The 15137-nt window shown below is 39.8% G+C and overlaps 1 protein-coding gene across 2 annotated transcripts in view; it reads right to left on the bottom strand.

Annotated features, from left to right (window-relative positions):
* LOC117527579 (ubiquitin carboxyl-terminal hydrolase 22) overlaps positions 1 to 15137 on the bottom strand; it is a 113399-nt gene that overhangs the window by 37264 nt on the left and 60998 nt on the right. For both annotated transcript variants that reach the window (XM_034189986.1, XM_034189987.1), the window contains 3 exons: positions 7959 to 8072; positions 7775 to 7876; positions 2383 to 2549 (listed from right to left, as the gene is read on the bottom strand). In XM_034189986.1, coding sequence (XP_034045877.1) covers positions 2383 to 2549; positions 7775 to 7876; positions 7959 to 8072 — 383 coding nt within the window. The remainder of the gene's footprint in view (positions 1 to 2382; positions 2550 to 7774; positions 7877 to 7958; positions 8073 to 15137) is intronic.

Below are 15137 nucleotides of genomic sequence, written 5' to 3'. Positions count from 1 at the left end.
GACATTATTCAGAAGAATTTGAAAAATTCTTGAAAATTGAAATTGAAATTGAAGAACAGCGTAGTTTGATTAAAACGTTGATTGGAGAGGGGAAAACGTATACGCAGGTGCAAAAAATTATAGGCTGTTCATCTACAATGATCTCCAATGCTTTAAAATGGACAAAAAGAACAGAGATGCGTGGAAGAAAATGGAAAACAACCATCAAAATGGATAGAAGAATTGCAAAGGCTCACCCACTGATCAGCTCCAGGATGATCAAAGACAGTCTGGAGTTACCTGTAAGTGCTGTGACAGTTAGAAGACGCCTGTGTGAAGCTAATTTATTTGCAAGAATCCCCCGCAAAGTCCCTCTGTTAAATAAAAGACGTGCAGAAGAGGTTACAATTTGCCAAAGAACACATCAACTGGCCTAAAGAGAAATGGAGGAATATTTTCTGGACTGATGAGAGTAAAATTGTTTTTTTTTTGGGTCCAAGGGCCACAGACACTTTGTGAGATGACCCAAACTCTGAATTGAAGCCACAGTTCACAGTGAAGACAGTGAAGCATGGTGGTGCAAGCATCATGATATGGGCATGTTTCTCCTACTATGGTGTTGGGCCTATATATCGCATACCAGGTATCTTGGATCAGTTTGGATATGTAAAAATACTTGAAGAGGTCATGTTGCCTTATGCTGAAGAGGACATGCCCTTGAAATGGGTGTTTCAACAAGACAATGACCCCAAGCACACTAGTAAACGAGCAAAATCTTGGTTCCAAACCAACAAAATTAATACCTCGCAGATGTGAAGAAATCATGAAAAACTGTGGTTATACAACTAAATACTAGTTTAGTGACTCACAAGATTGCTAAAAAAAAGCAGTTTGAACATAATAGTTTTGAGTTTGTAGCATCAACAGCAGATGCTACTATTATTGTGAACACCCCCTTTTCTACTTTTTTTTTTTACTAACAGCCCAATTTCATAGCCTTAAGAGTGTGCATATCATGAATGCTTGGTTTTGTTGGATTTGTGAGAATCTACTGAATCTACTGGTACCTTGTTTCCCATGTAATAAGAAATATACTCAAAACCTGGATTAATCTTTTTAGTCACACAGCACTACTATTATTCTGAACACTACTGTATGGAGACATCCTGGAGCTGACCTCTAATGACTGACAGGGGTCAACAGAGAATTACACAGGGGTCAAAATTAAAAAATGCGCCAATCATGTTGAAAACTATACCACTATATTTGTCTGATCATAACAATTCCAAAACGGTATAGCTTGGACTACCTGTGACTGAATGCTTTGGAGGTATGGGGTAAAAAAGGTCAGTCTCAGTTTGTCCAGGGGTCAAAAGTTAAAGTTGCTCCTATTTTGGTAAACAAAATGATGCAAATTATTGGTTGAGTTAATAGGATTTTAAAAAGGAATAATTTGACCCATCTTTCATGCTTCGTTATCATGTTACGGGGTAACATATGTCATGGAATCCAATGGACGTCAACCTTGTCCCAGTCAAAACTATTCCATTTATTAATCCTATTAGGTCAACCAATAATTTGCATCACTTTTTTTTTTTTCTTTTACCAAAATTACAGCAACTTTAACTTTGGACCCCCTGTACAAACTGAAACTGACCTTTGTCACCATGTTTGCTGTTTTTACTCCATAACTCCAGAACATTCAGCCACAGATAGTCCAAACTATATATTTTTGGAATTGTTACGATCAGACAAATAATGTGGTATAGTTTTCAACATGATTGACCTCTGTGTAATTCTTTATTGACCCCTGTAGGTCATTAGTGGTCAGCTCAAGGATGTCTCCATATCTGAAAAGAAACAGCAGTTAATTTAGAATATGTGTGCCAAATTTTATCACAGAATGCGCAATTGTTTTGCTATGTCACCCCACTACATGTGTTTGGAAATGGGAGGAAACTGGAACACCCGGAGGGAAGAACATAGAAACTCCACACAAAGGACCAGGTCAGAAGCAAACCTGGGACCTTCTCGCTGTGGGGCATCAGTACTGACCACTAAGCAACATATACATGTAAAATGCCAGTCTATTTTTAATCAAAAAGCTGTGATTAAAGGGCTATAAAAGGCTGTGAAACATAATTTGTTCTGACAGATCAAAACTGAAGGTGTAATTATGGCATTCTACTCTTTCATAGCTCTCAGGTGGGATTTAGCCCCTCCCCTTCCTGTTTGAACTTGACAGAGCTCAACGGTGACTCAGAGTAATGCAGTGGGATCTGTCGGCAGAAAACAATCTACATTATATGACTGTTAAAACTCTTGACCGAAATTACATACATTTCTTTGTTGGGTTACATAAACCTATGGGGCAAGCAGAGACATCCAGCGAGTGCATCATACCTCCTGAAAGAGCTGTGACATCTCACACACCAGACAAGAGTTTGATTGCATTTCACACTTGTGTCGGTCAGAGAGAAAGAAGTCTCGTAGCAACGGTGTGTGCGTCAGGGCCTGAACAATACAGTTCATGAAACATGTGTTGCCCAGATTTATTAACCCTCGTAAACCTGCAGAAGAGGAAAGGAAAAAAAAAAAAAAAAGATCAAAACACAGCGAAGAGGATTAACATGACAGTTCTATACCGCAGCCACATGTGCAATGTTTTATTGACCACTGACAACCTTATGATCACCAGCAAGCAACATTAGTTATTTTTAAACATATTCTATTTTCAGAGGCCATAAACAACTGTTGTAGCTGATGCCACCTCACACTGCAAGTGATACTTCTCATCCGAGTCTTCCGAAGTAATAGCTCCTTTGACAAAGTCATTTCAGTGGTACCCAAGGATACTCTGAAGAGGCTGAGCACCAAAGACATACAGTCTTTGCCTTAGGTCACTGGGCAGCGCCAAAGTCTCACAACCAAAACAATAAGATGAGGAGTACAGGCATCCTAAAGACTTGGACCTTCATTCTGCTACAGTGACAACAGCATCACAAATACTGTCCAGCAACCTCATGACTCCATATGTCCTTCATATGTGACTTAAAGGCAGAAGAACCATGAATATCATGGTTGAGATCAGTAAATGTTTCCACAAGTTCAACACTTTCATCACATATGGATATAATTCTGATGGTGGAGTCCAGGAGGTCATTACAAGCCTGGATCTTAGTCTTGATCCAGGGCAATTGGAAACCCAGGCACTCAGATTGCTCACTTAGCTTCTCAAGCGCTGCAATTAGAATATCCACTGATTCCACAGCATCATCTGCAAAGTCAAGGTCAGAAAACCTTTCCTCACCAACAAAGGCACCTAAGCTGCTGGTTTCCACAAGCCTATCCAACATCACGTCCTTCAGGAGGTGATGAGACTTGGGAATTAATCTGTTATCTGCTTGGGTGGTTGCCATCCTTGACGAAGTGCAGTTCCTCTGTGTGGTGGATGCGGCAACTCATGGCACCAGTGCATGTTTCCATACTTGACAAGTAACGACAACCGAACATGATTCTAAATTGATTTAGCCTTTCGTTTCATTCTATTAAAGAGTGTTTACTCTCAGAGTGCCTGATTTGTATCTATTTATTTATTTATTTGACAACAAGCTGGACACTCACAATTTGGTCTCGCTTGGCCTAATCTTGATGACCCAATTTTTGTTTGTTTTACATTTTTTACATCACCAATCCTTTCTTTTTTGACCCATATTCTCACAATTCTAAATAAAACTAATAAATCATCATTTTTACAGCTGGATTTCAGGGTATAGTCAGTTGTGGGATGTTTACATTAACAGTACCAAGTCAGTGATGATGTCTTGAACTTAATTTACAATAATCATTCAGAAATGCAAATAATATGGTTTTCACATATACTCAACAAAATTATAAACGCAACACTTTTGGTTTTGCTCCCATTTTGTATGAGATGAACTCAAAGATCTAAAACTTTTTCCACATACACAATATCACCATTTCCCTCAAATATTGTTCACAAACCAAATCTGTGATAGTGAGCACTTCCCTTTGCTGAGATAATCCATCCCACCTCACAGGTGTGCCATATCAAGATGCTGATTAGACACCATGATTAGTGCACAGGTGTGCCTTAGACTGCCCACAATAAAAGGCCACTCTGAAAGGTGCAGTTTTATCACACAGCACAATGCCACAGATGTTGCAAAATTTGACGGAGCGTGCAATTGGCATGCTGACAGCAGGAATGTCAACCAGAGCTGTTGCTCGTGTATTGAATGTTCATTTCTCTACCATAAGCCGTCTCCAAAGCCGTTTCAGAGAATTTGGCAGTACATCCAACCGCAGACCACGTGTAACCACACCAGCCCAGGACCTCCACATCCAGCATGTTCACCTCCAAGATCGTCTGAGACCAGCCACTCGGACAGCTGCTGAAACAATCGGTTTGCATAACCAAAGAATTTCTGCACAAACTGTCAGAAACCGTCATGCTCGTCGTCCTCATCGGGGTCTCTACCTGACTTTAGCTCGTCGTCGTAACCGACTTGAGTGGGCAAATGCTCACATTCGCTGGCGTTTGACACGTTGGAAAGGTGTTCTCTTCACGGATGAATCCCAGTTCACACTGTTCAGGGCAGATGGCAGACAGCGTGTGTGGCGTCGTGTGGGTGAGCGGTTTTCTGATGTCAATGTTGTGGATCGAGTGGCCCATGGTGGTGGTGGGGTTATGGTATGGGCAGGCGTCTGTTATGGATGAAGAACACAGGTGCATTTTATTGATGGCATTTTGAATGCACAGAGATACCGTGACGAGATCCTGAGGCCCATTGTTGTGCCATACATCCAAGAACATCACCTCATGTTGCAGCAGGATAATGCACGGCCCCATGTTGCAAGGATCTGTACACAATTCTTGGAAGCTGAAAATGTCCCAGTTCTTGCATGGCCGGCATACTCACCGGACATGTCACCCATTGAGCATGTTTGGGATGCTCTGGACAGGCGTATACAACAGCGTGTACCAGTTCCTGCCAATATCCAGCAACTTCGCACAGCCATTGAAGAGTGGACCAACATTCCACAGGCCACAATTGACAACCTGATCAACTCTATGCGAAGGAGATGTGTTGCACTGCATGAGGCAAATGGTGGTCACACCTGATAGTGACTGGTATCCCCCCCCCCCAATAAAACAAAACTGCACCTTTCAGAGTGGCCTTTTATTGTGGACAGTCTAAGGCACACCTGTGCACTACTCATGGTGTCTAATCAGCATCTTGATATGGCACACCTGTGAGGTGGGATGGATTATCTCAGCAAAGGAGAAGTGCTCACTATCACAGATTTAGACTGGTTTGTGAACAATATTTGAGGGAAATGGTGATATTGTGTATGTGGAAAAAGTTTTAGATCTTTGAGTTCATCTCATACAAAATGGGAGCAAAACCAAAAGTGTTGCGTTTATATTTTTGTTGAGTGTATGCTAAATCTCACTGGAGTTGGCACTGCTGCAAAACAAGGAGGAGACTAATGAGAGAAACCATTGAGACATCCACAGCAACTCTGAAGGAGTTATAGGCTTCTGTGGATGTAACTGAGTGGCACAGAGAAGGATCATCTTAAACCCCCTAAAACACTTCACCATGCTACTGCCACATCCAGAAGAAATAAATATATAACTAAATCAGCTAGTTAATTAAAAAAAACTCATACACCACAGTAGGAATACAGCAGAAATATGGACTCCATGAATGTGGAGGACAGGTCGAACTTTGGACATGTACAAAAAAAAACATAGTGAAGATGTAGTCGATCCGGGCAGGTAAGAACTTAATAAGGATGTGGCAGCAATACTGACGTATTAATAACATAATTAAACAAAAGAGGGACATCACTGACACAATACAAGTGAGGCGTGGTGGGCTCTCCCAGCAGCAGTATGTGAAATCTGTCAGTGGCTGTCCATGGTGCGGAAACACACTATTTAAAAAAAAAAATGGATTAAAATAAAAAAATCGCCCCACTTGCTCATACAAATCAAGGTTTGTTCAAAGCCTGTGCTCGCACAAACTGTGCACATCTGAGGGTGTGTTTAAATAAAGACAGGCACGTTAGGTTGAAGAGCTGTTTTTATGACTGTAGTTTACTTTTGAACCCCAACAAAACTTGCAAAATAAATGAAAACATGCAACACCTGGCACAGAATTGATAAGAACAGGATGGATGCAATGTGAATGTGGTATGCACATAGTATGATGTAATTTTTTGTGTTAAGAACGCTGTTAAAACCCCTGTCATGCCTTGACAATTTAGCCAGCATATGCCAAGTGTATTAAAAATGCTGGCATATGCTGACGTACCTCGAATAAGTTATGGGCAAGTTTTGTATAAGGTAAGAGCACGCTGATAAACGTTGTAATTGGCGAGGACATTGAAAAATTTTGCGCAAGCACAATATTTTCAATGCATGCCAGTGTATGGCTCAAAAGTCCCGCATATGCGGGACAAAAGTTGTAAGTAGGTTATGTGATTGTTGACACACGTTTCTTTTAAGTTACTCACAAGCCGAAATAGGGCCACTGATGCTGTCCATTGATTGGCTGAAAAACCGAAAGCTGCAGTCCTCATGCAGTTCAAACTGTTACAAATATTAAGACCATTCACACACAGAGTAAATATAAATTCTTAATCTTACGTGTTCGTTTCAGTCGGATTCATCATCACAGCCTGACAAAAACTTGTCAACATAAAGTGTCCTGATTTTGGAAAACAACATCTAAAGTACTTTAGCTCCTTGTTGTGGCTGAAGAAACATAGCATTTTTAAAGAAGTCCCTCTGTGTTTGTCTGCTCTCGGTGCGTTTCTCAGCCTGAACCAGAGAACGCCAGCACTTTGTACCACAAAAAGACAATTAACTTATTTTAAAAGTTGAAAGAGTCACAGTGCCACATTCATTCACATCAGTGTTTATCACAGGCATCAGTCGATTCTTTAGCAGTCTGCCTGCGATGAAAATAAATTCCATGGTCCACCAAGACAAAAATAAAATAAAATATTTAAAATGTTATTTATCCGTTTGGCCTCCGTGTGGAGCAGAGACGCCGCATTTATGTGCTCCACCAGCCAAACAATAGGGTTCTGCCGGCGGGGGAAACACAAACCAAGCCAGACTTAACTGTTCCGACCAAACCCATACAGTGCAGGGTGGACCCAGACCGCTCGGTGGAAACGGGGCTGTCAGCATATGCTGGCTAAATTGTCAAGGTGTGACAGTTGCACTAACGTATTCAACATATCCAGCGTGTTCTGCGAATTTTTCATATGTCGGCATATGCTGGCTAAATCGTCAAGGTGTGACAGGGCCCTAAGAACAAACTGGATATGATACGCACATGATCATATGCACGGTCATAATTCAGTGGGAACATGTTAGATGCTTTGAAAACATGGCAAGGATGGAATCAGGACAAAGTATGGAATTGAAAACAGCACATTTTCCATTTTTACCACACCCCCACTGGAAAGACCAAAAATTTAGGATGTAGTATGGTCTTCATGGTTGTCGTCTGAATGTGACTGGGCCTTAAAAAAGGGATGTCAAATTCCAGTTATCAAATGCCAGAAGGTACATGGAAGACTTAATCCTAGATCTGATCTTTTTTTTCTGTTATTTTCTAACCAAAATCCTTCTCTGTTGCATTCCATACAGTCCGACTGGACCTGACTGTACACCTGCACCATAGACGCATATAAGTACACACTAAGCTGACTGTGGAAGTAAATCTGTACTGATTAAGATGTACAGACTCACCTATGGTACAGTTTGTAGTGATTTTTCTTCGCTTTGGATTGTGACGTAATAATTCTACCTCCCTCTTCGTAGGTTCCCATGTTGTGTATTTCTCCCCTATTCCTGTAGACACACAGAAAGACAGCAGTGAGATATCAGGTGACCTTTAAAGCTGTACTGTTTTTGACATAACAAAAAACAATACCTTGCAATTTCCAGGCTTTCCTCTGTTCCTCTTTGGCAATCTGTTCCATGTCTTTGTCGTATATGTAGTCTTGACACACAAAACAATATATTCCACCGTATAATAAGTCTATTGCTGGAGAGACAAAACGGGGGAAATGATGAAGAAGAAAATACAGGTTGCCAGGTAACTACAAATACATTTTTAAATCACAACAATCCAGTCGTGGTTTTCCTATTGATCTTTGCTGCTGGAGCCGCCCTCAAGGTACAATAAACTGTTGTTTTGCCCTGAGTTTTCCATTAATGTTTCAATGTGTCTCCATCCGTCACACTGAACTATTATGAGACAATCAGAAATGCAGTAGGTATGTTTGCCTTCTACCCCTCGGCATTTCAACTATTACACCATCTTCTTTCATTTGCAAACTACAATACTTCAGCATGGTTGCCATGACAACCTATTTTTAGCATAACTGGAAGTTTTTTTTTTCTGTTTTGTGGTATTGAGACAGTGAGCCAACAGATCATAAGAGTTGGGGGGGGGGATCTGAATGAGCATATTATGCCATGGCTTCAGTTTGTGTGTGTCTGTGTGTGGGTGAGAAGAGAGACCACAGAAGCAATAAATACTGCAGAACATAATGAGCCAATTTGCAAAAAAACAAAAAAACAAAAACACTTTCCTTTCACTGGTAAATCATTGCTGCATTTAGCTACGGGTAAGTGTTTGAAATGACAGAATAGGTTGTTCCGCTATGAACACGAATGGCCAGTTAAGAGAAAAATGATGATGAGTGGCAGCAAAACGAAGTGATTAATCAATGATTAAATTGAACTGCAACCCTTTTGGTAATTGATTAATTGTTTTGAGTCCTACTTTTTTAATGACCAAATTCTGATATTAGTTTCCTAAATATGGATATTGTCTGGTGTCTCCCCCCACCGACAGTAAACTGAATATTTTTGGGTTGTGGGCAAAAGACATTTATGGACATTATCTTGAGCTTTGAGGAACACTAATAGATTATTTTCTTTCACCATTTTCTGACATTTTATGGGCCAAACAAAAAATGATTATTGTATTTTCTGGAGAACCATAATAGAAGTGGCATCTGGAAAAAAAACGCCTCTTGAAAAAGAAAGAAACAGATATAAGTTGCACCGCCATATGAGTCACACCATTTTTACATCTGTTTATTTATATATGTATTTGTCTGTCTGTGCAGTAGTTTTGACGCAATCCTGCTAACAGAATTTGACGAAATTTTCACCACAGATAGATATTAGGCCATACAAGACTCCACAGATTTTTGGAAGTGATCCGGATCCAGATTCTGGATCAAGATTTCACTTTATATAGGCTCTGAAAGATTACGTCAAAACTACTTCACGGATTCTCACCAAATTTTCGCCACAGATAGATATTAGGGCATGGAAGACTCCAATGAATTTTGGAGAAGATCCGGATACAGCTTGGTGGAGGTTCAAATCTCAAATTGCTCTTGTTTTGTATGTGAAACTCACTTTTTAAACAGTGTTTCCCTAAGAGAAAGTTTAACACCTGACAGGAACTCAGTGCAGAACATGTGCACACCATAGCATGTGCTGTTACTTAACATAAGGACTTTTAAATTCCAAAACTCAACAAGATGGACAAATAAATGTGTGATGGACAGCATACTGGATGTTATTTCAAGCAGTTTAGACAAAAGAAATAGTTGCAGTTCCAGCCAAATGCTTCTTTTCTCTCTCTCTCTCTCTCTCTCTCTCTCTCAGGTGCTGTTGTCACATTTGGGAACTAGAGTTTAGTGCCACTAGCTGAACCCCTTACCAAAGTTGCATACTAGTACTTGTTTTAGGCAGAAACTGAACTTTTGGGTGCCCCCCACCCAACAAAAAAACAAGATGTCCAAAGTTTTAGGCAGCAACCAGCAGAAAGACCTGAAAGTTTACTTAAGCAAATTTGCACTGTGTACAATTTTTCCAATCACAGCCACATAAGCCTATAACTTCTTCTGGGTTGTCTGGGTGTCTTTGTGGCTTTCCTTATTTTTCTCCTTCTTGCACAGTCACTCAGTTTTTGAGAACTGTCTACTCCACACAGATTCACCATAAAGTGCCATACTGTTTGTATTTCTTTGTAAATAATGTAAGTAGAGTCCAAGACATATTCAGTGGCAGCTTTACCATCAGAGAGTCTCACCCACAACTACCACAAAAGACTCCAAGCAAGAACAGGTGTATGTAAACCTGTGATCAGGTCATTTGGGTAGTTTCTGTTGTCATTATGATTTAAAAAGAGTAAAAACAGTTGTTTGACAGTAACTGGCTTCACCCAACCACTAAGCATGGTTTTGTATCATTCATACTCTCTGAAAAATGGCCAAAAAAACAAACAAACAAAAAAAGAAAGTTCTGCCAGGGTATATAAACTTTTGAGCACCACTGTATGTAAAAGGAGTTGATGAAAGCAAAGCTGCTTCCCACTAGTCCAGCAGGCTGACTGTTCCTTTCCATCGCTAATCAAATGAATCCAAACTCCCCAGAGTTACAACGTCAGGGGGGCGCCTGCGCAAAGCTCAATGTTAATTAACACTGTAAAACCTAAAACCTTGCACTGGATATATTCTGAATTTAAAGGGATATTTTAGAGGAATTGCAATCCGACAATGTGTAAACTCTCCCGTTTCCACATTTAATCCATGTCTGGCAGGATGCAATATAATTCTTGCTCATTATTCATCTTATTTTCTCCAGGTTATGCACAATGTTGAATCCCTGTCGTCTGGTCACCCTGGATTAGTGATGTCAGCTCCTCCTTTACTGCTGTATGAGGAGGGAGAACAGTGGCTTAAGCACACGGTATTTGACTGACAATGCTCCCACCAGAATGGTAACGTGACGTGCAGTTACATTGCAGTGCAACTCCCTCTCAGTTTCAAGGAAGAAATTGTGCAAACTAATGCAGTCTCACTAAAGCATCTGCAACATTTGATTTCCTGTAATGATTTTTTTCTGCATCAGCAAAAACCACCAATGACATGCAACAACGAAAAGAAAACAGGCCTTCAGCTTCAGATGCTCCTGAAGATGACTTACTGCCCTGCATGTTTTCTATATGTACCTGCTGCAGCTACAGGTGATTAGTCAAGTCTGATGTTTTCATCCTTCACACAGTAAGTGACTCTTGTCTCTTTTGACCACCAACATGATAATTTTGATAGTGAAGGTCCTATAAGTGGTCCCATCATGACCCCTAAAATGATCAATTCTATATTTCTCTCATTCTGGTATTAAAAATATGTGGGGATCCATGGGCTCTAGATTGGGTAGTGTTTATAAAATAGTTAACTGATATTTTTCAATGGTGGTAATAAATTAAGCAAAGCTTGTAGAATGAGTTGGAATGGTGTGTGAGACCAGAATGTTTTTAGAAACTTAGACCTCAACATTTGTTAGAAGAGGAACTCAACCCTTTTATTTACGGTTAATTATGTGTAACCCCAATTCCAATGAAGTTGGGACATTGTGTGAAATGTAAATAAAAACAGAATACAATGATTTGCAAATCCTCTTCAACCTGTATTCAACTGAATACACCACAAAGACAAGCTATTTAATGTTGAAACTGATAGACTTTTTTTGTTTTTGTAAAAATATTTTCTCATTTTGAAATGTATGCCTGCAACACATTTCAAAAAAGCTAGGACAGGAGCAGCAAAAGACTGGGAAAGTTGATGAATGCTCAAAGAACACCTAATTAGAAACAGGTGAGTGTCATGATTGGGTATAAAAGGAGCATTGCCAAAGGGCACAGCCACTTTGTGAACAACTGCGTAAAAAAAAAAAAAAAAAAAAAAAATAGTCCAACCGTTTAAAAACAATGTTTCTCAACGTTCAATTGCAAGGAATTTAAGGATTCCATCATCTATAGTCCATAATATAATCAGAAGATTCAGAGAATCTGGAGAACTTTCTACACATAAGTGGCAAGGCGAAAACCAACACTGAATGCCCGTGACCTTCAATCCCTCAGGCGGCACTGCATTAAAAACAGACATCATTGTGTAAAGGATCTTACTGCTTGGGTTCAGGAACACTTCAGTAAACCATTGTCAGTTAACACAGTTCGTTGCTACATCTACAAGTGCAAGTTAAAACTCTACCATGAAATACATCAAGAACATCCAGAAACACCGCCACCTACTCTGGGCCGGAGCTCATTTGAAATGGACAGACGCAAAGTGGAAAAGTGTGCTGTGGTCTGATGATTCCACATTTCAAATTGTTTTTGGAAATCATGGACGCCGTGTCCTCTGGACAAAAGAGGAAAAAGATCATCCAGATTGTTACCAGCGTAAAGTTCAAAAGCCAGCATCTGTGATGGTATGGGGGTGTGTTAATGCCCATGACATGGGCAACTTACACATCTGTGATGGCACCATCAATGCTGAAAGGTACATCGAGGTTTTGGAGCAACACATGCTGCCATCCAAGCAATGTCTTTTTCAGGGACGTCCCTGCTTCTTTCAGCAAGACAATGCAAAGCCACATTCTGCACGTGTTATAACAGCGTGGCTTCGCAGTAAAAGAGTGCGGGTACTGGACTGGCCTGACTGCAGTCCAGACCTGTCGCCCATTGAAAATGTGTGGCGCATTATGAAGTGCAAAATACAACAACAGAGACCCCGGACTGTTGAACAACTGAAGTTGCACATCAAGCAAGAATGGGAAAGAATTCCACCTCCAAAGCTTCAACAATAAGTGTCCTCAGTTCCAAAATGCTTATTGAGTGTTGTTAGAAGGAAAGGTGATGTAACACAGTGGTAAACATACCACTGTCCCAGCTTTTTTTAAATGTGCTGCAGGCATCCATTTCAAAATGAGCAAATAGTTGCATAAAAACAAAGTTTATCAGTTTGAACATTAAAAATATTGTCTTTGTGGTGTATTCAACTGAATATACAACCTCTGGCAAAAATTATGGAATCACTGGCCTCGCAGGATGTTCATTCAGTTGTTTAATTTTGTAGAAAAAAGCAGATCACAGACATGACACAAAACTAAAGTCATTTCAAATGGCAACTTTCTGGCTTTAAGAAACACTATAAGAAATCAGGAAAAATAATTGTGGCAGTCAGTAACGGTTACTTTTTTAGACCAAGCAGAGGGAAAAAAATATGGAATCACTCAATTCTGAGGAATAAATTATGGAATCACCCTGTAAATTTTCATCCCCAAAACTAACACCTGCATCAAATCAGATCTGCTCTGACATGAATCATGGCTCCAACACGAGAGATGTCAGTTGAAACAAAGGAGAGGATTATCAAACTCTTAAAAGAGGGTAAATCATCACGCAATGTTGCAAAAGATGTTGGTTGTTCACAGTCAGCTGTGTCTAAACTCTGGACCAAATACAAACAACAAGGGAAGGTTGTTAAAGGCAAACATACTGGTAGACCAAGGACGACATCAAAGCGTCAAGACAGAAAACTTAAAGCAATATGTCTCAAAAATCGAAAATGCACAACAAAACAAATGATGAACGAATGGGAGGAAACTGGAGTCAACGTCTGTGACCGAACTGTAAGAAACCGCCTAAAGGAAATGGGATTTACATACAGAAAAGCTAAACGAAAACCATCATTAACACCTAAACAGAAAAAAAAACAATGTTACAATGGGCTAAGGAAAAGCAATCATGGACTGTGGATGACTGGATGAAAGTCATATTCAGTGATGAATCTCGAATCTGCATTGGGCAAGGTGATGATGCTGGAACTTTTGTTGGTGCCATTCCAATGAGATTTATAAAGATGACTGCCTGAAGAGAACATGTAAATTTCCACAGTCATTGATGATATGGGGCTGCATGTCAGGTAAAGGCACTGGGGAGATGGATGTCATTACATCATCAATAAATGCACAAGTTTACGTTGATATTTTGGACACTTTTCTTATCCCATCAATTGAAAGGATGCTTGGGGATGATGAAATCATTTTTCAAGATGATAATGCATCTTGCCATAGAGCAAAAACTGTGAAAACATTCCTTGCAAAAAGACACATAGGGTCAATGTCATGGCCTGCAAATAGTCCGGATCTTAATCCAATTGAAAATCTTTGGTGGAAGTTGAAGAAAATGGTCCATGACAAGGCTCCAACCTGCAAAGCTGATCTGGCAACAGCAATCAGAGAAAGTTGGAGCCAGATTGATGAAGAGTACTGTTTGTCACTCATTAAGTCCATGCCTCAGAGACTGCAAGCTGTTATAAAAGCCAGAGGTGGTGCAACAAAATACTAGTGATGTGTTGGAGCGTTCTTTTGTTTTTCATGATTCCATATTTTTTTCCCTCTGCTTGGTCTAAAAAAGTAATCGTTACTGACTACCACAATTTTTTTTTCTTGATTTCTTATAGTGTTTCTTAAAGCCAGAAAGTTGCCATTTGAAATGACTTTAGTTTTGTGTCATGTCTGTGATCTGCTTTTTTTTTTTTTAAATTAAACAACTGAATGAACATCCTCTGAGGCCGGTGATTCCATAATTTTTGCCAGGGGTTGTAGCTTGAAGAGGATTTGCAAATCAATGTATTCTGTTTTTATTTACATGTTAGTTGGGTTGGGTCATGTTAGTTTAACGGTGTTGGTGTTATTGGTTTATTGTGTTTTTGTAGTTAAATTGGTTTCATCAGTTTAGTTAAGTCTCATGTTGCCAGTACCATCAGTGAAATGTGTACTGCATTTAATGTCTTTCACCACTGTCTCTATTTCTTCCTATCTAAAATTAGAAGCACCTGCTTGAAGTAGAATGCAGAACAGGAAAGCTCTCTGTGTGTTTGTGGGTGAGTGTAACTTTGATCACAGAGAAACTGTGGACAGCTGACATTTTGATTCAAGGACGAACACTGCCAAAACAGATTGTTGATAGGACTAATATTTTTGGAGAAGGTACAGATATGAGCAAACTACACTGAACAATGGACACTGCTAATTACATTCTGGACTCACATGCCATTCCAGCATGGGGCAGTAAATCATCTTTTTATTCAAAGTGTGAGTGCCTGATTTTATCTAATAAGTTCAATGGAAGTGCATAATATAATTGTAAATATGTTAAAAACACATGGCTGACACAAGAAAGTGAAAACAGTGATTTTGATTGTGGTCCATTTAAAAATCAAATGGCAAAATAGAA

The sequence above is a fragment of the Thalassophryne amazonica genome, chromosome 16 (genome assembly GCF_902500255.1).
Source record: "Thalassophryne amazonica chromosome 16, fThaAma1.1, whole genome shotgun sequence".
NCBI classification, from domain to species: domain Eukaryota; kingdom Metazoa; phylum Chordata; class Actinopteri; order Batrachoidiformes; family Batrachoididae; genus Thalassophryne; species Thalassophryne amazonica.
The sequence above is the reverse complement of the archived record's forward strand: the minus strand, read 5'-3'. Positions and strand labels throughout refer to the sequence as shown.